At 39.4% G+C, this 22,848-nt stretch overlaps 2 protein-coding genes across 2 annotated transcripts in view; both read right to left on the reverse strand.

The window, feature by feature from the left end:
- Positions 1-8,381, reverse strand: part of arfgef2 (ADP-ribosylation factor guanine nucleotide-exchange factor 2 (brefeldin A-inhibited)) — a 44,601-nt gene extending 36,220 nt beyond the window's left edge. The window contains exons 1-5 of the mRNA XM_041799217.1: positions 8,056-8,381; positions 5,477-5,507; positions 4,909-5,032; positions 2,574-2,720; positions 384-563 (exon numbers count right to left, since the gene is read on the reverse strand). Of these exons, the coding sequence (XP_041655151.1) occupies positions 384-563; positions 2,574-2,720; positions 4,909-5,032; positions 5,477-5,507; positions 8,056-8,230 (657 nt within the window). The 5' untranslated portion in view covers positions 8,231-8,381. The remainder of the gene's footprint in view (positions 1-383; positions 564-2,573; positions 2,721-4,908; positions 5,033-5,476; positions 5,508-8,055) is intronic.
- A 6,735-nt stretch (positions 8,382-15,116) lies between these two features.
- Positions 15,117-22,848, reverse strand: part of pard6b (par-6 partitioning defective 6 homolog beta (C. elegans)) — a 42,744-nt gene continuing 35,012 nt past the window's right edge. The window contains exon 3 of the mRNA XM_041799486.1: positions 15,117-21,270. Within this exon, the coding sequence (XP_041655420.1) occupies positions 20,333-21,270 (938 nt within the window). The 3' untranslated portion in view covers positions 15,117-20,332. The remainder of the gene's footprint in view (positions 21,271-22,848) is intronic.

Raw genomic sequence — 22,848 nt, forward strand, 5'->3', positions numbered from 1 at the left:
GGGGTTGTTTTATACGAGGGAGTTTAATCATAATGACGATTACAACACAGATATAACGACCTTAATTTTAGCCAGCCAATTATATGGGAAAGGATGCCAGTGATTAAAAAACTGAATATAAATTAAATACATAAAATGCTATTTGATGTTCTGCAGACTGACAGCAGCCACAAGGCCTCCCTCATCATAGTAATTGTTTTGAAAGGTGCTTTTCAACAGATGTGACTTTAATTAAAAACATCAAAATGCACAGAAGTACCCCCTGGAGGCCAGTCGGTTTAATGAAAACCAGACAGCAGAGGAGAGTGTGATAATTTCACCCCTCACTTTCATGGACAGTTCTAAAGCAGCAGTGCCCAGTGATGACATTAAAATGAACTAACAGCCTGGTTTTCCATGCGTGTGAAGATAACATTGAGCATCTGTGTGAGTGTGGCTTTGGCGGTGGTCTGGTTGATGAGGTTGCGGCTGGCCAGGTAGATGTTGTAGCAGGTCCTGACGGTGAGGAGCACTGTGCCTTCATGGATCTCTATGTGTGGGGAGGTCACTGCTGTTAGAAGGGCCTGAACAGACAAAGAGAGGGAAGTTAAACCTTATCAGACAAGACGCCAGGTTTAGAGCATGCTGCTTCTGCTGAATCACCACTCGACTTCCCTCTTAAGAGGAACAAGAGGTCCTGATGGTTCTGAAGAGGCTGTCATAGTATGTTTGGTGCAGAAGTTACCTTAAAGCTTTGTCCAAGTCTGTACTGGTCATTCAGAATAATCTACACTAAAATTCTGCTCTGCCTCAGTGGTAAATACAGGCCAAACAGATGGTGAATCTGTCTCATAAATCTTTTGTCAACAGTGTAAAGACTCAGTGTACCTTTTAGAGACTTTGCCTTCTCAAAGCAACCAGGATGTGTATTTCATTCAGTTAGAGGAAGCTTCAGAAGGCAGCAGTCATAATCATGAATCATACCCACTGTTCAAACACAAGGCAGGTCATAAAGACACAAAAAAGAGCAGGGAATGTGAAGTAATGTAAAAAAATGTCAGTAAAACATGATAAAGAGGGCAATAAAGAGGATAAATTAAACTTCTTAAGGCTATTCACAGTGTGATTTGATAATTTTGCATAAAACAGTTTATTTACTTTGTATTTTTGTTCGGGTAAAATACTTAGAGACTGAGTATTGAACCATTTAACCATGATTTTGATAGAATCAGTGGTTTTGCATCCAGGTGACATGCATATTCCCTCAGACTGAATGGTTGCAGATTAGAAAACAGTGCTACGCAATGGAACACAACTGTGTTACATTATGTGCATAAAAAATTAAAATCATAATTTGAAATCATTTTTATTTATTCTCAAATGATGAAGGAATGTCAAGAAAAGACCTCTGTGGCTTTGGGCACAAACTAGAGAGGAGTAAAGTGGACAAATGTGGGACCAGTGTTGTGCTCCTTTTTATCTTAAGCCAGCTATCGCTCTATGACAGGAGGAGCTGTAGTCTGCATATAAACAGATTTTTAGAGTTTACACTGTGGGGTATTTGTATTTTAAGCGTTTAAGCTGCTGAAGACCCTATCTTTTCCTTCAACCATCATTCATTCTGATTAAATATTTTCACCAAAAAAAGGGCAAAGTACCTCAATGGATTGGTCCTATCAATAGATGGGCAGGTAGACAGGAAGCAGAGGCATCGGGCCAGGTTTAAGACTTTGTTTTTTTTTGTTTTTTTTTACCAGGAACTCAAGACAAAATGAGAGCTGGAGGATGCCAATAATGATTTTTTGTCAGCGAAATATTAAATAAACACACAATAAACTGTAATTTTGCCTGGAAATTGACACTTTGTTTGGATCCTGTGTATGATATACTCCCTGTGTCCCACTGTGTGTTTTATTTTGAAGGATTTCATTCTTCTCTCTTGTTTTTGTAAGAAGAAGAAAAGGCAAAATCACACTACAAAATGGTTGCATTACATACTAAACCCCATAGTCATAAATCAGAAAATTATATTACCAGACATTTCAGATTCACAATGTAACAGTAATGCGAAACCAGCTTAATAAATAGACGAGGAAATAATGTATAATTTATCAGTGCAGATATTCTGATCGTTGGATCCATTAAGGTGCAACACATTCAGTATGTCAGTAAAAAACAATTCATTTGACAATACTAGCAATAGCAAGAATTCAACTTGGAAAAACAAATTCACAGTGCTTGTTCGGGGAAAGTTGGATTTTGTCACAATATTTGCATTTATTTAATGCTATTGTTTTTTCAAATACTAGAAAAAAATCTATGGTCAGGTGTTTACATTGCTGTAGAGATGATTAAAAGGTAAAGTAGTTTTATTTAAATATCAATATAATATACACCTAAAATGTCATACTTCTGCTCACAGATTTAACATTTAGAAACTGATTTTCTTCACAACTGTGAATGATTAAAATCCCGCCATTAGGAACATTTTCTCTGGCTTCAACATCTGACGTGTTTGAACCTCAGATAAACATCAACACTGACAGCTGCTGGATCTGAAGATTGCCAGATGTGATGCGTGGCACTGGGTTTACCTTGATGATCTGTAGCTGGACTCCCTCATCGGTCTGTGGGCCTTGGAAGCAGTTACAGATGGTTTCTACCAGCCGGTCGATCAGCCTCTTCCCTGGTGTTCTGCTGTCCGGGGCATTGCCAGTGATGTGGCCGTATGCTATCAGTTTCTACAGGGGAGAAACGGCACAGAGGTGAGGGCAGTAGAGGAAGAGTGGATGTCTAATTCTACGAGTAGTTTTTCAGAATTCATTTTTTTCTGTGAGATAGGATGCAGAGAATTGAATTCATTATTTAAATCTTGCACTTGTGCTTGCTTTACAGCAGACTTTAATATTTACAAGCCTTAACCAATTTTGACCAAAATTTCAACATTTACAAAAATTTGTGTTGCTCAGCTTCAATAGCAGATAGAAACATCAAATAAAAACCACTTGGGAATTTAAACACCTTGGTTTCAATCAGAAGTCATGGGATTTTCCTAAGGATCTTTAACATTTTATAAAATCAGCAACAAAAAAGGGATGTTGTTACATCATAAAACCCACAAGACTCAATAAACAGCATTGTGACATTCTCCTCTTATTTGTTATTGTTTAAAACACTGCTGACGTCCGTGTGTTCTTCATCTCAGTCAGGCCATCAGCCATCATCTGTGTCCCTGCTCAACTTTTTTTTATCCGTGAACATTGGTATGTTGCGGCTAAAAGGCTAAAGCCAAGACATTCTTAGTGATGCATGATATTGGATTTTTGCCAGTATCTGATATGGCAATATTTAAATTTCTTTTATTCACATTATTGATATCAATACCAATATATAGTGTATAAGTAGTTCAGATCTACAACTTCAGTCCTAAAAATGCCTGTAAAATGCAGTGAATCAGGGTGAGCAAAGAAAAATAATTCAGCTGACATAGGTCTGTTGGTCCAGCCACTAACAACTCCACTGACTTATTTATGCATACAGCAGATATTTACAGCCAATACAGGCCAATACTTACGCCAAATCATGTTGCAATTAATTTGTTGTGTCGTTGCAACCAGATTTCGGCCTGACTGCAACACTGCAGCTCATCGTCAAAAGTCAAGCCCATGACGACACCCCACGACCACGATTCAACAAAACTAGCATGTCAGAATTTTTCTTGCATCATCGTCTTGTTTGACACCCTGACCTGACGTCAACAACATGAATCTGCCTACCAATAAGACAACATTTGCTCTTATCTTTGTAACAAAATTTACCACATCCCATATTGTCCTTCTCTTGATAAATCTGTAAGGTCCATAATTTTTTATTGATTGTTTTTATTTCTTCTCTTTAGAGCAAAAGATGCTAGAATCACATAACACTCTTCTGCTGTAACTGAGGTCTCTCTCTACCTTTAGTCTAATGTTCAGGAGTAGATCCCTCACTTCTCAAATGCAGCTCACTTTCATCTTTGGTCCTTTCCTTGTGGATGTTGCCAATACTGAATACTTGTTTTAAATTACTTGTAGTCTCCAAGCAAGCTCGGATGTAACACAAGATCAAATAACATTTCCTGGGTGATCGGTGGTCCTTTTTCATAATAAGCAAGATTTCAAGTAAACTCAAGATACTTGTGCCCTAAAAGAATAAGAGCTCAGTGTAGAAAAACCTTAACCCAGTTATACCCTTGACACTGGCTCCCAAGAGTTAACTGTGTAGACAGAACCTTCTTCACCAGTGTCTCATCCAGTTAGTCCAACAACACCTCCAGAGGACTGAACAGTGATCTCCAGCCTCCCAGAGCCACCTCCCTCAATGCTAGCTCTCACCATACACCGTGCCAACACAGGGTTTACCTGCCTTACATACTTAATCACATAGCCATGTGAAGTCCAAGAAAGATCAGATATGACATCAATTATCATTTCCTGGCTGACCAGTGGTCTTTTTATTATAAGCAAACTAAACCTGGTGTCAAAAACGTGTTAAATTCACCATTAAAAACAACACGTAAACATCAGTAGTGGTATTTGAATTCATACCACATCTAAAAAAAACGGCATGGTGCTTTACACTTGTACTGAGAATCAAGACAGTGGCTGTGTGTTTCATCCTCCTAGACTTAATTTCTCCTGAATTTAGTCATGGATTGCAACATACTTTTCCACATGTGAAGCTGCAATGCAAATCTGCTTAGAGATTGAAGCTAAGGAGTGTTTGCATACATGTGAGTGAAATGTAGACTCATTGTTCTAGCTGCATCTCAGGCATGTGAAACGGGTGTAACAAGCTTTCATCCCACACCACAACCAGGTGGGTAATATAACCATTGAAGAAATATGTGGGAGATGTTGGGTTTGTTTGACTGTGGGAGTGTGAATTCACCTGCAGACAGTCCAAAGAGGTGCTCACTATCCGAGGGGATTTTGACTGACAGGCAAGCTCAAAGGGCAGCACATATTTGTCAGCCTCGATGTAGTTAGCTCTGGGTGGGACCACAGTGCCATCTCTGTAGTGAGGAGAGGAAAGAAAACAGCTGTTTGAAAGAATAATAGGTGCAATAAACACAAATCATACATATTACACCAAAATTCCCATTAAACCTCAATAGACACTGCAGTAGATGATGTGTCTTTATAATGCTGTACTATACACTTCCATACAGAGTATTTAACCTTAACGTTCAGGTAATGGCTTGCCTTAGGCAGCAGAAATATAACCTGAAGGCTGCTAGAAGTGCTCCTGATACACTGAAGTAGCAGTTAAAGGAGCAGCAAATCACTTTAGTCACAAATCAGAGTTAGCAGCTGGAGTTTGTTGCAGAGAGCTTCAGGGCAAAACTTTAACTCAACTTCTCTCTAATCAGAAGGAAAAGAAAAATGTCTGAACCTACAGCTGTGCATTCACTGATTTATTCATTTAAGAGGAAAGGTATGTGCATAACAATACTTACTTTTGTTTTTCAAGCTCTGCCTTGATCTCATCTGTGGAGGGAGACAAAGATTAAATGTTATCCAAGTCTGAGCTTTGACCCTTTTAGCTCACAGCGGTGTAACATTGTTTAACTGTAGGGTTATTGGTTAAATCAAGCATCTGTAGTAGGACGTATTGTATGATTTACTGCAGTACAGATAGTGGACAAGTGAAGCTTCTGGCATAAATTTGGAATGATGTACAGAGCAGGGTGCAATCTGCAACTTTGACTCTGTTTCATCTTCAATCACATTTGTTTTATCTGATCTTCCTACTTTAGATCTTTACTCATTTTTCTTGCGTAACCATTTCCATCATCTCCTCCTAATCCATTTGTTATCCAAAACTTATCTGTTTGAAGCTATATTTACACACACTACTCAGTGTCACATATTTGTGTGCACAGTGACTAATGGTGTGCATTCAGCCAGACATGACCAATCAGATTGATTATATTCACACGAAACTGTGGAAGCAAATGCAACTGGACTGAGCTCTCACAAACCCGCTACATCACAGGACTTCACAGGGGAAACCAGCTTGTGCAATATTCACCAGAAATTTCACAATATCTGTTACAATGAAGATAACATGTCATGCCAGGTAATAAATATGTCAGACTTCTATCTTTTTCCAAGGTGTATAAACTGCTGCTAGATCTGAACGATGAAAGGTATAAACTCTGCAATTTAACCTTTTATAATTGACTGAAATATTATTAACTTTTATGGCAGAAGCAAGTATAAAAACACACATTGAAATACATATAAAAGCGAATAAATGAGGAATAAAACACAACAGATTCATCTGTGTAACAGAAATAAATGAAAGACTAGTACCATAGCCTATTTGTGCTTACATACTCCATTTACATCCTTACAAAGTCAGCTTATTTCTGCCAAAATATGTACCTGAAACTTTCCCATTATTCCTTGAAAAAGCATTTTTTTTCCAGATCAGATATCCCTGCATCTTCTCACATGCAACATTTGCCATCATGTCCTATTTTTACATTTTCATTGCCAGATTTTTTGGCTATTTCCTATACTGCAAGGGATGCATGATATTAGATGTTTACCGATGTCTGATTTGCCAGTGCTTACAAAATATATATCTCCAATACAGATACCAGTATTTAAATGTAGTTCACATCTAATACTTAAGTGCTCAAAAACTATGATTAAAAGTTTGAGAATGGTATGAGGGTCATACTGATAATATTAGGGCATTAGGGCTGAATGATCAGGAAAATAATCTAATATGCATTTATTTTTTTAAGTTCCTCATCTAATGCATTTCTTGACAAGTAATAAATCATTCTATATTATAATGAGCAAAATATTTGATATTTAAAACTAAGGCTTAACATTTGAGGCCAATATGGCCTACTGCAATTTGAAATTTGCAGTAATTTTATCTAAATTTTAATTTTTATCCCAGCCTTATTGGACTTCCCTAAGATTTAAAACTCTTGGATTTTATGAACAGTTAATGATAAGTAATGACCTCCCATTAATTGTGGAAGCAAAAGATAACAACCCCTACAATGAACAGCATAACAACTTAAATATTTGTTAAGAGTAACAATGAGCATTTAGCTTTGGGTTATTGACCAAAACACTACATAGACACACATAAAATAGTGATGTGAGAAGTGGAAAAGGAGTATTGTGTTGATCAGGATCATGAATAATGAGAGAGTGTCACTGAAAGACAGAGGTAGAGAGCAGACAAAGCTGCTCACCAACTCGTTTGGCCACTTCTCAGTGACATTTATTTCTTTGCAATCAGATAATCCTGCAGTCCAACAACGACCCTGTGCCTGTCTGCCAACCTCAAACATTAAAACTGAGAGAAGCACTGTGCAGAAAGCTACCTCAGACAAACATTTATATTATGTGACTAGGGTAGATTTGCTGTTTGAAACCTTATATCAACTATAAAATGTTGTGTGAGACTTTTACAGTCATTAAAACAACAGTGTGACAAGCAGGTGTATGAACAGAAACAGGCAGGGCTGCTTTAGATGAAATATAAACAACAGAGCCACACTGAAGAGAGCTACCTAATGTGTTAGTAGATGTAATAGTATCCGTGATTGTGTTGAATGGAAAAGCACGGACGTCAGAGTATCCTGGAGTTAGGTAGCCTGAGTGTCTGGGTGCAGAGCAGGACTGAGCTGTCTGGCTGGATGACAGTGCTACGTACAACACAGGGATTGGTCTGTTTGTCTAGCTAACCTATCCATAACTAGCTCCGCACGGCTACCTGATAGCGTGTTTACCTGCCGACTTAGACATTAAAGATGACTTCATAATATGTTAGCATTACTTAAAAAAAGAGGAAGGTCTGAAAGTGATGCCCACACACAATTACCTAGCGCAACCTGTAACGCAAACGGCTAAATAAACGTTGGAGGCCATTCAGATGCTAAAGCTAACGCTAGCTAGCAAACTAGACAGCCCATTTAAGAAGTCAGACACGACCGCGATGTGAAGTGGAAACAGCGCACAACACACGAGGATACAACAATATACTAAACAAAACAATGCCACCCACCAAGTGCCACTTGACAGGCTTTGCGCAGCTGGCTGTGCTGGCTCCTCTTCACCTCCTTATCCGACAGGATTTTCTCCAGCGCCCTGGACAGAAACATGCTCTTGGTTTTACTGTTTTCCGCCTTCAGCTGCGAGTTTTGTTGTTGTTGCGGTGGCCGCTGTTGTTTTTGCTGCATCTCTCGATCGTGTTGCCGCTCCTCTCTCAGGCCGTCATCTTCGGCCTGGCCCCGTAGACGAGCAGGTGACAGGGAAAGCTAACGAAAGCCAGGCTATCGGTGACAGTCTAGTAGAGTTGCTACCTCAGCTCAGCGCCGCCATGCTGCTTACACGTCACGTCACGTCACGTGACTCTCAGCTGTCTGGGTGTTGACCGTTAACGTTACAATACACTTGGGGGGTAGCACAGGTAACATTACCCCCAAACTGAGTGAAAAGTCATCATACCGACACAGAATAGGACGATGATCGAATTTCTTTTAGAAATAAATTATACAAGTACATCATTAAGCCTCAGTGAACATGAGTTCAACAACATTTCGCCATTTTCACTGATGTACCTCCCAAATAAGAGAAAGTTTCGGGAAATGTCCAGCAGATGGCGTTTCAAAACCATTAGATCAGCCTTTCCTAAACTTTAGTGTGCAGTGGCCAAATTTGGGACCTGAAGATCTCCTGGGGACCACCAAAAACCTTTATCATCCATAACATAAGATATAGATATTCACCTGTTACCAGAGGTGGAACGAGTACAGAAATATTGTACTCAAGTGAAAGTGCAGTTACTTCAGTGAAAATTTACTGTAGCAAAAGTATTGATCTATTGCCTAAATCTTTTCAAGTGAAAGTAAAAAGTATTTCATTAAAGCAGTACTTCCCAAAGTGTGGGGAGAGGTCATTTAAAATTACAATTGAAATGATCATGATTTATTTGATTACTGGTCATTATTTTAAGTCTCAGAAGTAGCTCACTAAATGAAACCACAAGCCTTAACTCACATCACCTCTATATAATGCATTTTGCATGGTGTATACAGCCAGTGTACTTGTTCATTTGGTGTTGGATTTACTGGTGACACTACAATGCCACTCGCTTACTGGTTTGAAGAATTTACTAGTGTTTGGCCACATTAATGCTACCAGGAAACTTTCCTGGGCCACAAGATGTGTTAATGAAGATGAAAATTACAAAAGAAAATTTTAATTCAAGTGACTTTGCAGCACCTGATCAAAATGAACGGCAGTGGCTCATTTACACACTTTGCGGTCCACACTTACCTAGGAATATTAATGTATTTGAAAGCAAGGCATTCCCACTGAAATTTCCTGTTTATTAAACAAAATATGACAGTAACAGGCCGGGGTGGAAAGTGACTTCTTACATTGATCAAATTACTGTAACTAGGTATTACAGGCCGGGGGTGTGTGTTAACCCACGACAGGGTACCACACCCTTAGCTCTGCCTCCCCCACCTTATTGCAAATCTTGCTCTCTCTCTCTCTCTCGCTCTCCCTAATCTGTCTCATTTTCCCCTCTTTTTTTCTCTTAGTTATTGGTAATAACTGTTGCACTGTAATCATGAGTGGTGTTAAGGAAGGTGGTATCAGCATTGTCACTACCTGGAGCTTGCATGTATGGAGCCTGGGTCTGTTGAAGGTGGCATGCTGTTGAGGCTGTGTGGGCCATGTGGTAAGATAGGTAAGATGATGTCTGCGTGTTGGCATGGTGGGTGGTGAGAGCTGGCATGGAGGGGGGTGGATCTGGGACGTTGGAGATCACTGTTCAGCCTTCTGGAGGTGTTGTGGGACTAACTGGACGAAACACTGACGGAGGAGGGTTCCCACTTGACAACCCCTGTGAAGTGCAGGTTTCTTTCTACCCATGGGTCTGCACGGTTGACTTGCAGAGGCAAACAGTAATGGATTAGGGATTTCTTCACTGAGCGCTGATCCTCTTTATAGGGCACAAGTATCTTGTGTTTCATTCAAATTCTACTACTAGCCTAGCAAGTGACTGCTGTGAACAGGGCAGCTGACAACTAGGGAAAGACCAAGTGACTGCATGGAAAGACAGCTGACAGGAGGGAACAGACCCCACAGGGGCTGGCATGGGTTAGCTACCCATGTCAGCAGTGGCTGCTGTAAACAGTCTTGCCACAACCAAAGCAAGCTACATCAAGATTAGAGAAAATACCCCAAGAGTCAGCGAGAGCTGGGGTGGAAGATGACTCACAGGTGGATTACACGGTATCAGACAATCAGGGCTTACATGGATGACATGACGCTGGTCACCAGGAGAGTGCCATGCACGAGAAGGCTACTGGAGAGGCTAAATAAGAATCTCAAGTGGGCTAGCATGAAGATCAAGCCTAGTAAGTCCAGGAGCATCTCAGTATCCAGAGGGAAGATTGTTGACAGGAAGTTTTTTGTAGATGAGGAAGAGATACCATCGATCAGGGAGAAGCCAGTAAAAAGCTTAGGGAGGTGGTATAATGAAGACCTGAATGACAGTGAACAGGTGGAGCAGTTTAGAAAAGATATAGAGGAGGGATTAGGGAGGACTGATAAATCAGGGCTCCCAGGGAGGTTGAAATTATGGTGTTTGCAGTTTGGGCTATTTCCTAGACTGATGTGGACCATGTCAGTTTATGAGATCCCAATATCGAAGACAGAGAAGCTGGAGAGAGTAATTAACTTGTATGTAAGGAAGTGGTTGGGCGTTCTTCAGTGCCTTAGCAGTGTGGCACTGTATGGCTCCAACTCCCGATCACTAGCTTAACAGAAGAGTTCAAGTACTCAAAGGTTAGAACAGAGTTGCTGTTAGCAGGGAGCAAAGATAGAATAGTTAGCAGTGTAGTTCAAATCCAACCAGGGGAAGGAAATGGAACCCAAGACAGGCAGTAGAGGAGGCAGAGGCAGCTCTTAGGCATGCTAAGATTGTAGGCAATGTCCAGGTAGGTTGGGGAGACCTGGGGCTTGGCTCAGGTAGACCAGCATGGAACAAAGCAGGTCCTAAAGATAGAAGGAGACTGGTAGTGGCACAGGTACGTAGACAGGAGGAAGTAGTAAGGTGTGCTAAGGCTGTGGCTCAGGCTAAGCAGGGACAGTGGATGAACTGGGAGAGTGTAGAGAAGAGGAAGCTGAGTTGGAGAGACCTATGGAGTATAGAAGATAGGCGGGTCAAATTACTGCTAGGGTCTACCTATGACGTCCTACCATCACCCCAGAACCTAAAGTGCTGAGTTGACTGGGACCCATCATGTCCTTTGTGCTCTGAAACAGCAACCTTGAGGCACATTTTGACAGGATGTAAGATCAGTCTGTCACAAGGTAGATATACATGGAGGCCTGACAGGGTTTTGAAAAGTCTAGCAGCAGGAATTGGAAACAGAAGGCGACAGGTGAATGCAGGATGTAATCAGGGAACAGGGATGGTTCAGTTTGTCAGAGAAGGAGAGAAGGTTAAAGGAGGTAGGTTATTAAGCACCAGTTAGGCCAATTAAAGGATGCTAAGGACTTGGAGATGCAGGTAGATTTAGGAGGGAAACTTGTTGTGCCACAGGAGATAGTTTGCACCAATCTTAGGCCTGACATACTGCTGTGGTCTGCCAGTCAGCGCGTAGTTTATTCTATAGAGCTGACAGTTCTTTTGGAGGATTCTGTGGAGGATGCCTATGAAAGGAAGAAGCTGAGATACGCAGATTTAGGAGCAGAAGCTGAACAGTGAGGATGGAAAGTTAGGACTCGTCCAGCAGAAGTGGGATGTAGAGGGTTTGTAGCAAGGTCAGCTGTTTCATTACTTAGAGAGCTGGGAGTGCAGGGACAGAATTTGCGAAAGACAGTTAAGGAAATGTCAGATGAAGCAGCTCAGGCCAGTCAGTGGATCTGGATGAGGAGGAGTAATGCCAGCTGGGGCAAAAATGAAGGTTGACGAAACCCTGTAACTTCTCTATCCATTAGTTTCATTTAATCCTCTCTCTACTCTGTCTTCCCTCATGAAAATGATGGAGTAGGGGGGTAGAGCGCAACGCCATGCAAGGCCAGGGGATGTGTGTTAACCCAAAACAGGGTAACACACCCTTAGCTCTGCCTCCCCCACCTTATTGCAAAGCTCTCTCTCTCTCTCTCTCTGTCTCTCTCTTTCTCTCTCTCGCTCTCTCTCGCTCTCCCTAATCTGTCTCATTTTCCCCTCTTTTTTTCTCTTAGTTATTGGTAATAATTGTTGCACTGTAATCATGAGTGGTGTTAAGGAAGGTGGTATCAGCATTGTCACTACCTGGAGCTTGCATGTACGGAGCCTGGGTCTGTTGAAGGTGGCATGCTGTTGAGGCTGTGTGGGCCATGTGGTAAGATAGGTAAGATGATGTCTGCGTGTTGGCATGGTGGGTGGTGAGAGCTGACATGGAGGGGGGTGGATCTGGGATGCTGGAGATCACTGTTCAGCCTTCTGGAGGTGTTGTGGGACTAACTGGGCGAAACACTGACGGAGGAGGGTTCCCACTAGACAACCCCTGTGAAGTGCAGGTTTCTTTCTACCCATGGGTCTGCACGGTTGACTTGCAGAGGCAAACAGTAATGGATTAGGGATTTCTTCACTGAGCGCTGATCCTCTTTATAGGGCACAAGTATCTTGTGTTTCATTCAAAAATTAAGTAAGTTTAACCAGTGTACTTTCATTTGAGTACAATAGTCTTGTACTTTTTCCATCTCTGTTGACACACAGTAGCATGTAATGAGAGCATGAATGTCCCTAAATGGCAGCTGACTTTTACTTTAACATAGATGTGTGACTTTACCTGAACATCCTGATGGGAGATCCATATTTTCATGTTTTATATTCCCAATAAGCAATGACCATATTTTATTGTACAACTCCTCAGTAAGTACTAAGGCTTGGTAGTTAATTAAAAGTGAGATAAAATTGCACTTTGTCCTACTGGAAATTTCAAATTACAGATGTTTAAATATTCTTTTTGACCTGAAATGTATTTCAAAAACAAGGTTTCAAGTATTTTTGCAGCAGAGATGGTAAGTTTGAATGATCATGTCATTCAAAAATTGAATCATCATTTTTTTCAAGAATGGTTTACATAAAGAATGCTACTTTTCATATTTTTGCAACTGTTTTATTTAAAAATTAGTAGATATATAAAAGTTGCATAGTTGTATCAGCAGTTAAAGCATAACACTGGCTGTATACACCAGGAAAAATAAATTCTAGAGGTGGGATGAGTTACCGTTTCTGGCTGTTTTTCTACATCTGAGGCTCAGAATAATAACATATAATCAGGTATTACATGATCATTTTATTTCATTTGGTTTCTAAAAGAACCTCTATGGCCTTTAGATATTGTAAATGAGCGCTGGCGGCCTCAATGTTAGGAAGCACCACATAAGATAAAAAATAACCCTTCTGTTCAACTTCTATGCAGTATATTCTATTTTAAAGTAACACAAACTTTAACTTTTTCATAGGGGTGGAAAGAAGGCTACATTTACTCAACTTAGAGTAGATTTTTGTGTGCTTGTCCTTTTTGATTAGTTTTTAAAATCAGTAATTTTACTGTTACTTAAGTATTTTATGGGAGAAGTATTTTACTTCGCTACATTTTAAAGCATCAGGTACTGAGGAAAAAATTAAGCACTGAAAGCAAAATGAGAAGGTCTAAGCTTTCTGCCGGCAACATTAAACCTGCCAGTAGTTTGGTTTTAAGTACACATGCATGTGATTTTAACAGAATGATTCCACATTTTATCCCATAACAGCTGTTTTATTTTACCTTTAGATTAACTAACATCTTAGAATTAGTTACTTGGTTGCAGATTCATATTCTGTCATTGTTCCTGCACGTTAAGTAAAGATCACATTTACTGTACAGCTCCTTGGGTATAAAAAGTTTCTACCCAGTACTTTTAGTAAACTTTGGATCAAATACTTCTAACTTTTATGTGAGTAGATTTATAGACAAGTGGCTTTACTTCTACCTAAGTAAGTACTTTTACTTGAGCCTGTGTTCTTGTATTTCTTCTACTTTTGCTTTTTGTGTTGTGTATACAGACATGCACATTAAAGCATTCCAATTACATACATAAAGGCAAGTAAGTGCCCTTCATATGAATACAGAGTCGAGATTTACAACTGATAGTGACTATAAATTTAAGCAAGATACTTACAACAGAAAAGGCACAGGCAATATTTCTACTACTAATCATAAATAAATCAGAATAAAATAAGGCATAAAATAAGAGGCAAAAACAGTCATTAAATTGCATTTCTTGAAGTGTAGACATTATTAAAATAGTCGAGGAATGTTTGTAGTATTTTCTGAAATTCAGTGGCTATAGCTTTAGTGGGTTTTTTTGCTGCATGTAACATGCATTTGCATTTCAAATAAAAATAACAAATAGAGACATTTTACTTTCTATGATGAAAATGTGAAAGCATGGATCTATTTGAACCACATCAAATACTGACAACTGCAGCTGTGGGTTCATGGCCATACATGTGGGAAATTAAACTTCCTCTGGAATTGCCTCATCCTTTGGCATATCTAAAGTGAGTGGAAAAGAGCTGACAGGTTGGATCAAATTCAGGAAAAGTTGAGCAATTCTAGTGCCTTCACAGGTGAAGCCTGTTTTTTGAAGTGACACATAGAAGTGGAGTGGATTGCAGCCAGAGCCAACTTCCATTTTTTTTCTTTTAAACCATCACAAAAATCATCCTCCCATTCTGATTTCAGATAGTCCAGGGTGGGTGAAGGTGCTGACAGTAACATAACATACATTTGGGATATACAGTAGTTATGCTGAAGAGAGTCTTTGAAAGACCAAAAGAAATGAGATTGTGGAAGACAGCATCCTCTAAACATCTGCGCAAAGGACAAAATAAGTCTTTGAACAATTCTGTCACCTGTTTTAGGCCCTGCATGAAACAAAGCAGGAATGTAGCGCTTAGCATCAAAGCTACAAACAGCAGGTTACTAGTGAGTGAAAAAAAAGAAGAAAAACCCTCCAGTTAGAGATTTTCTATGAATTGAAAGACACAGAACAATCAAAATTGCTACATATTAGTTTATTTTTATCGGGGTCCTCAAATCAGCAATTACAGGTGTACAACAAATCACTCATACGTCTCCAGTTGAACTTAAAACATTTCATTAAATGTGATAAAAATGTACATCATATATAGCATCAATATGAAAATACTGACATCTGCATTACAAATCTATACCATAAGATTTATCTGGCAAGCAAAAATCATTGCTCGATCACTTAAAAAAAACTGACACAAAGCAAAACATGTAGCCTGTGTTGAGGTTGTGCTAATACAACTGTTTCCCTCCCATAAAACAACATGATTATAAATGTTGATTAATTCACAGTATGTAAAAAAACAGGCATATCTCGCCGATTCTCCTGTTGTCTTAGCATGAACAGTATAATCACCTACAGAAATCCTCTCCTATTGGGCGATAACATCTACCATGATATATGACCAATCAACAATCTTGAATAAACAAAAACATATCAGTTATAAAAAATAGAGTCATAATATGTGTACAGAGAAAGAAAAATATGTAGACACATGATTAGAGAATAAATAACAATGTCGCCGTGGTTACAATCCCAGTGTCCTGTGGTAAAGTTAGAAATAAAGAAAAATAAATTAGCATTGATTTCTAAAAGTCTTCAATTCAGAGTACCAATCACTGATCTACGGTTTAATATCAGGAATGAAAAGACAGAATCCCAACAGCATCCAGTGTACCATGAAAGGCAAACAGAGTGTACCTTAAAAATACAGTTCTAATTCTATTATTATTATTATAGAAATGTAGCTGTTTTTTCCCCCCAAAAGGCTGCACTATGAATTTTATTGATAGAAAGACAACTAAATTGATCCTTTGATGGCTTTTTGATTGCTCTGCTGACTCACCAGTCAGAGAGCCCCCTCACATAGGAATCATTAGGCTTGGTTAGATAAACATGTTAGTGAAATTGTGACCTTAAATTTGTCCCTTCAGCATTGATAAACTGTGTATGAGACGAGTGACAAAGCTTCTCAAGTTATTCACAATGTAATCTAGTAGTTTTTTTTTTTAAATTGATGCACAATATTGGATTTTGGTGGATCTTCAATATGTCAATATTTATAAAATAATTATAGCAGATATTAATATCATATTTAAATATCTCAGTGTAGTTAGGCTGAAAACTTCAGTCCTTAAAACACACAAATTCCAGTTTGAGGACTGGGGCACAGATGGCCTAGTGGTCAAGGCCTGGGCTCAAGTGTGGCCAATGTCTCTCCCCCACTCTCTCATCCCTGTTTCTGAATCTATCCACTGTCCTCCTCTATAAATAAAGACATAAAATGCCTAAAAATATATCTTAAAATTTTTTAGAATGAACAAAAATAAACAAATTTAAGTCCTTAAAACATATTTCAAAGTGTAAGGAATGATAATAAATAAAGATTTAAGCTGAAGAAGCTCTGTTGGTCCGGCCTAAAACTCTCCTTATTTGTTTGTACAGCCAGTATTTAGAGCTGACATAGGCAGATTTTATAGCCAGAATATCAGTTGTAAATATCAGCTGAAATTTTCATATGTAACGATAATTAATTTGTAAGCTAATATCAGCCAATGCCAATATCATAACAACATTGGTAATATTGTTATACTGACTAATACTGACTAAAAGTGATGTTCTGCTACCTATTGCGTTAATCTTACAGTGCCTATGTGACTTTAAACTTTACGATAATGCTGGTCCAGTGAGGCTGATTGAAATGTACAACCCATTTCGTTTAGCTCTTCTTGCAAAACACACTATTGCGACATCGCAGGACAGCTCTTACATTAGACAGCATTACTAGCATCATACATCTGACATGGGTTGAGTTGGTAGAGTTGGTCAACTCTCAACCGGAGGGTTTACGGTTCAGCTCCTGCAGTCACGTCAACAAGATACTTGACCCTAGATTGCTCCCACTGCTGCATCAGTGGTGTGTGAATTGATATGAATGACACTAGTAAATACTGACAGCCTCTCTATGTAGCAGCCATCAGCGTGTAAATGTGGAGGGAATGGGTGTGAATTAGAGCTGCACAATTAATCTAATTACAATTGCAATGTCAGGTTTAACTGCATAAAAGGCTGCAGTTACTTCTATATTAAGTAGGACTTGAAAGTTTTATAAAAATGCTTAAACAAAGGCCATCAGGTTTCCTTCTCATACTTCCACCAACCAAAACCAACAGATACAAATGCTCTTTTTTCCCCAATGCTCTCTCTTTTTAACTCCAGTAGGAGAGGTAGCTTTTTGCACTTAGTTTATTCCCATGGATGCAGGGGTTATTCTTGGTCTTGTGATTGCAGTGTGATCTACTCCTTGTTGATGTTTTATTGTTTACAACTGTGTTTTATGTACTGTAGACTCAAATGTGTATTTTTTTTTCACTTACATGTTTTTATTTACTGTTGTGTTTTCTATGTGTTCCCATGTGTTTTTACTGCCCCACTGAGGATAAATGAAATTGCTGAAATTTACAAACTACATTCATACTTTGTAGATGTATTTTTATTTTCAAGAAAGAAAACTTTTATTTTAAGTTATTTTTAAGGAAGCACTGTAAAAACTTCAGGTTCTGTATTTTTTTTCTACTAATTGTTGGTATGTTTTGTGTTGAGAAATACGCCCTGCATAACTGTCAGTATTCTCTGCATTTTCCTTGATAACCAAGCAAGCAGACTCATGATACCAGTTATGTATTACACCAGAATCACAAATCGCAACAATGTCCAGATTAATCGCAATCATATATTATTACCTAATTGTGCAGCACAGGTGTGAATGGGCAACTGTGACCTGCAGTATAAAAAGTGTTGAGTGATCAGGTTACTAAAAAAGAAGTGTATAAGTTCAAGTCCATTCACTATTTACCAGAATATTCTGAACTATTTCAAAAAGATTTTGAGTAATCCTCACACATCCTGCTGAATCTTTGCCTTTAGTTTTCTTAGAGGCCAAGTTCACTAAAGAATCATACCAATTAAATATAAATGACAGTTTGTCAAATCACTGTGTAGGGAAGGATGATACTATCAGCATAATACTAGTATCAGCGGATATTATCTCTAAGAGTTATCAGTTTTGGCTGAGAATGTATGCCGATATTTACAATTATTATCAGCTATATGCACCATTAAGTTTGTGTAGTTTTAGGCAGGACCAACAGGCCGAAGTCTTGTTCACTGTTATCCTCATTCTTCAAGTCCTCAAAGCATGTTAGAAGGTACAAGTTTCTGTGTTCACCCTTGAACTTTAAAATGATTTTTTTAAGGACTGAAGTTTAAAGTCTGAATCACATTTATACTGGTATCTATATTGGTTTTAAATTGAAGTTGCAAATTTTGGAATATCAGATACTGGCAAAAATTCTAATGTTGTGCATCCCTATCGCAGGGATATTTTTTTTATTGTTTAAAAAGAGAGGAGCCTGGAAACAAGAGATTTTGTCTAACCTTCTAACAGAAACCAAGGAGGGTTAGGCTTGACAAAGGGTCACTTATAATTGTAGTCTAAAATCAAACATTTCGAAAGGGGTATAATAGTATTTTCAAATTACTTAAAGAGAAAATAATGTCAACTTTTGAATATAAAACTCATTAGTCAAACAAGTTTTGGCTAAGAGGAGAACTTCATAGGCTAAGAGCCTCAGTTGAAATTCTTATAACAGATCAGAGCCAAGTCATACAGACTGACCTCACCTTTAACAAATATGGTACTTAACAAGTACCTGCATGTGTGCATGTTTAAATATTACTCATTCTGTGCAGCCTTTATGTTGACATACAAGCAGTTTCTCTAGTATCATTGTACGCATCACTTATTTACTCTTCACGTCAGTGGTTCTATTTGCTTACAGTGTTTCAGTCCAGCTATTAATCAGCCATTTAGACTCAGGTTGATTATGGAGTAGTTATTCCGAGTACAGCTGTTTTACATTCTTATAGCATGTTAGCTCAATAAAGACAGAAATATAAAATGAGAAATGGAGAGAACACTTTTCATCTGTGAATGTCTCGGGACACATCCAAGTGAACTCTGGGCCTGACTAGACAATAACAGATGAATACCATTTACATCACTGAGATGAGATGGAGTATATTGAGTCACAGTCCAGGAAGCATGAAGGGAAGGAATAAACAAACAAAATCACATTCACATTTTGTCATTTGGACACATGCAGAAGAAGAAATAGCCCTTGCTATTGAAAGGACAGGGGAGTGCAAAATAAAGGAAATATGAAAGAGGAACTGATCTAATTTGTTTGAGTCCCAGGTGGGAGAAATTTTCTTCTATGAGTTGAAACTTCTAACTGGTCAGAAAGGAACTGGTCATATAAGCATTATTAAAAAAAAAAAAAAAAAAAAAAAAAAACAGTTAAAATGTAGGCTCTGTGGTAGAGGGATTACATTGCTCCCAAGAATTATGATAATCATCATTTTGTATAATCAGGAAGTCAGTCATTAACACAGGTAAGAGAAGGAAAAAAAGCTAACAATAGTGGTTAAAAGCATCCGAGCCATAATAATGGACCCAGACTTGTTTCTTAGGTGGTTTATGCTCAGGAAAAGCTATGCTATTATTGCAGATCTCAGCACTTGGTTGATCAATGTGGTACCGAAATGAGTTGAAAGTACCACAGCTGTACAACCAGTAACATGCTGCTGTCAACTTGGGGAAAGGAGGTGGTCACATTATGGGAGTGGGAGTTCAAGGCCAAAAACAACCATAGATTGTCAACGACTATGTGAGCTGAAATGCTGCAGTTAGTGGCTGTTATGGGGGGGGGTTAAAATGAACCCATTCACAGGTGGTTAACTTCATATTTTTATGGGACTGATGCAAAGAAATGTCGACCAATCACTGCCCTCTAGTGGAAGCTCAGACAACAATAGTTCTAGGAGTACAAACAAGTGCTTTTGGAGGTTTTTACACTTCTTTTGCAGATATTTTTGTGTCTTTAGAATCATGGGGCATCACCACTATGGCACACATGTGGTCACTGGCATAGGGTGAAGTGTTTGACATGAAAGTATGCAAAATATAAGGTGTCAGGACAATATTCAGGTTAAATATGTACACATTTCATTGTGCTTCTCAGTTGTTTGATGGTGCAGGATGTTCCCTTGTCTAGTTTTCTGATCCATGACTCCCATAAGGGTATGTAGTTTTAAGGTGGTTCCCAGTGTTTAAAGTGTAAATGCCCAGTTTAAAGAGTTATAACAGTGCCATCCTCCTCCAGACTCCGCCTCTCTGTTGCTCTGTCAGGCGAGGGTGTACTTGAAGTGGCATTGGTGTTGCTTAATGATCCACTGCTGCCGCTAGCCGGCAGAGTCCCATTGGCATTGATGGAAAGGGCGGAAGTGGAGCTGGTAGCAGTGCGGAGGTTTAGGTGCGGCTCATAGCGAGGCAGCGAGGGCATGCTGTAGTTGGAGGACGCTCGTCTGATTGGCTCAGCCTCGCCTCTTGCATCTATCACCAGATCCTCGTCGTCCTCATCGCTGTCCAGATCTCCAACAGGAAAGTTCTGGATGATGTGTGTTGGCATGGAGGCGGACGCACCAACCCCGCCTTGCGAGGAGTAGCCGCAGTAGCTGGCGCCGCTGTCTGACGAGCGTCCTGAGCTGCCAGACGCTGTGCCTCCTCCTCCTCCTCCACTACGTACAACATTATTTCGCTGATTAGCAGGTTTGACAGTGATGATGAGGTTGTGGCTGTTGGCGATCATCATGTCCGTCACCTGATCTAGAGACTTTCCAACCACCTCAATACCGTTCACCTCCAGCACCTCATCATTGACGGCCAGGAGGCCGGTACTCTCTGCCAGTCCACCAGGCACCATGCGAGAGATGAAGATCCCTGGGACTTTCTCCAGGCCTAGTTGAGTCACACGTACGCTGGAGCCATCGCGGATGTAGAAGCCCAACGGCTTGTCCTGGCCGTGCTTGTAAAGGCGAACACGTCGGTGCGTCTCAGGGAGGATGTCCACATCAATGATGGAGGAGACAGGGCGGAAATCCCGAGGGAGGCTGATGATCACCGGTGCTTTTTTCCTGGCAGCATCAGGCCGGAGAAGAACTGCAGAGAGAACCGTGTTTTTCTTCCTTGTCAGCGAGTCAGTGCCAAACGTCGAGTAATCAGCCTCCTCTGCAAAAAAGAGGAAAGTAGAAAAGAGGAAGAGATGACAAAAGAGGGAAAAGGAAGAGAAAATAAAGAAAAAATATGTTAACAAGTGCTGGTAAAACTTCCATTAAGATCACTCTAGGCTCATTACATATTGAGTCGTTATTCAGGATGACGTTGTGTTGCTTCATGTAGTTTTAAGAGAATAAATAATTCCGTGCAGAGCAGCTCTCAGCCTGAGGCATCCCTGCAGGGTGTCTGTACTGAACACACACAAGACATTGATCCACAGAACTCGCCTCAAGTCAAGCTGCTGGAAAATGCCACACTAGCCAAGGGAGCTCTTAGTCCAACTACCAGACTGCTCTCAGGCCTCTAAGGTGCTACCCAACTATGGGAGAGGCAGTGAGGTGCAGTCAGTATGATGAGCAGAGATATAGTGTTTTATTCAAACACTGACCATCAGGTTGATGTCACTGTCAAAGTCAATCCTCAATTCTCTGTCAGAAATAAATCTTAAGTAGCGTCTAAGCTCGCTTTAGGGTCCTTTGGATCACTGCAGCAGCAGACTGCTGCTGTAGATCTGATTGGCTCCAATATCAATCTTACACCTATTAGCATCAGATATGCATTGTTTGTGAAAACTGGGGCAGATACTGATACAGATAGCTGATGTCCATGCTAATAATTATGTTTTTTCCTTACTTTTTTGGTGTAAGTTTTGTAGTATGCCTACATTTTCTCTCATGTAAAACAGATCAGAGTTTGTCTAACTGATCACTTCTCCTATAAGAAATCTTGTTTGATTAAGCAGCTAGATATACCAGATACCAGCATAATACTGATTGAGCTCAACAAATAAACATGGATAACTGCTATGTGTTGGCTGATACTGATGTAAAACTGATGCACTGGTGCATCCCTAATGATCATTTTTACAAATGTTTATTTTGAAGCCACACAACTCCAAATGCCATTATTAGGCCTTTCCATATTATTGTCATTATAATATTAATGATAATAATTGACTGATTAGTTCGTTACCATTTTTGACTGGTTCTGCTAGTAGCACACATATTTCTTCAGTTTTTATTGACACTGCAGTAGAGGGGTCAGCTGGCTTTTATTACTTCCAAACAAATAAATAAATGCCTCAATAGTGAAAATGTAAAAATCTTCAGCCATTCACTTTCAAGTGCAAGATGTCTAATAAATCATGAGTTAAATTGTGCATCCTGAATTTTTGATATCTTGCAACAGAACTGTACACACATGACCTGTGCTTTGTTTAATGGTTAATCTTTTCTCTAAAGCAGTGCTTCCCAAAATATGGACAACAGCCCACTGGTGGGCCGCAGAAATACTGTGGGTGGGCTGAAAGAAGTCATTCACAGTAACTAAAAAACATGGAAACAAAGTAAAATTCAATCCTGTTTTAAATGATCATAAAATTCTTAATTACATTTTATTATTTAAAGTATCAGAAGCAATAAAACACAGCCAGAAGTTTAAACTCATGTATTCTTTTATCATTTGCTTTGTCTGAGGTACAGGGAAGAACAGGGTTGATTGTCACACAAGTTGGTTGTCACTCAGTATATC

This window comes from Cheilinus undulatus, linkage group 11, assembly GCF_018320785.1.
Source record: "Cheilinus undulatus linkage group 11, ASM1832078v1, whole genome shotgun sequence".
Lineage (NCBI taxonomy): Eukaryota > Metazoa > Chordata > Actinopteri > Labriformes > Labridae > Cheilinus > Cheilinus undulatus.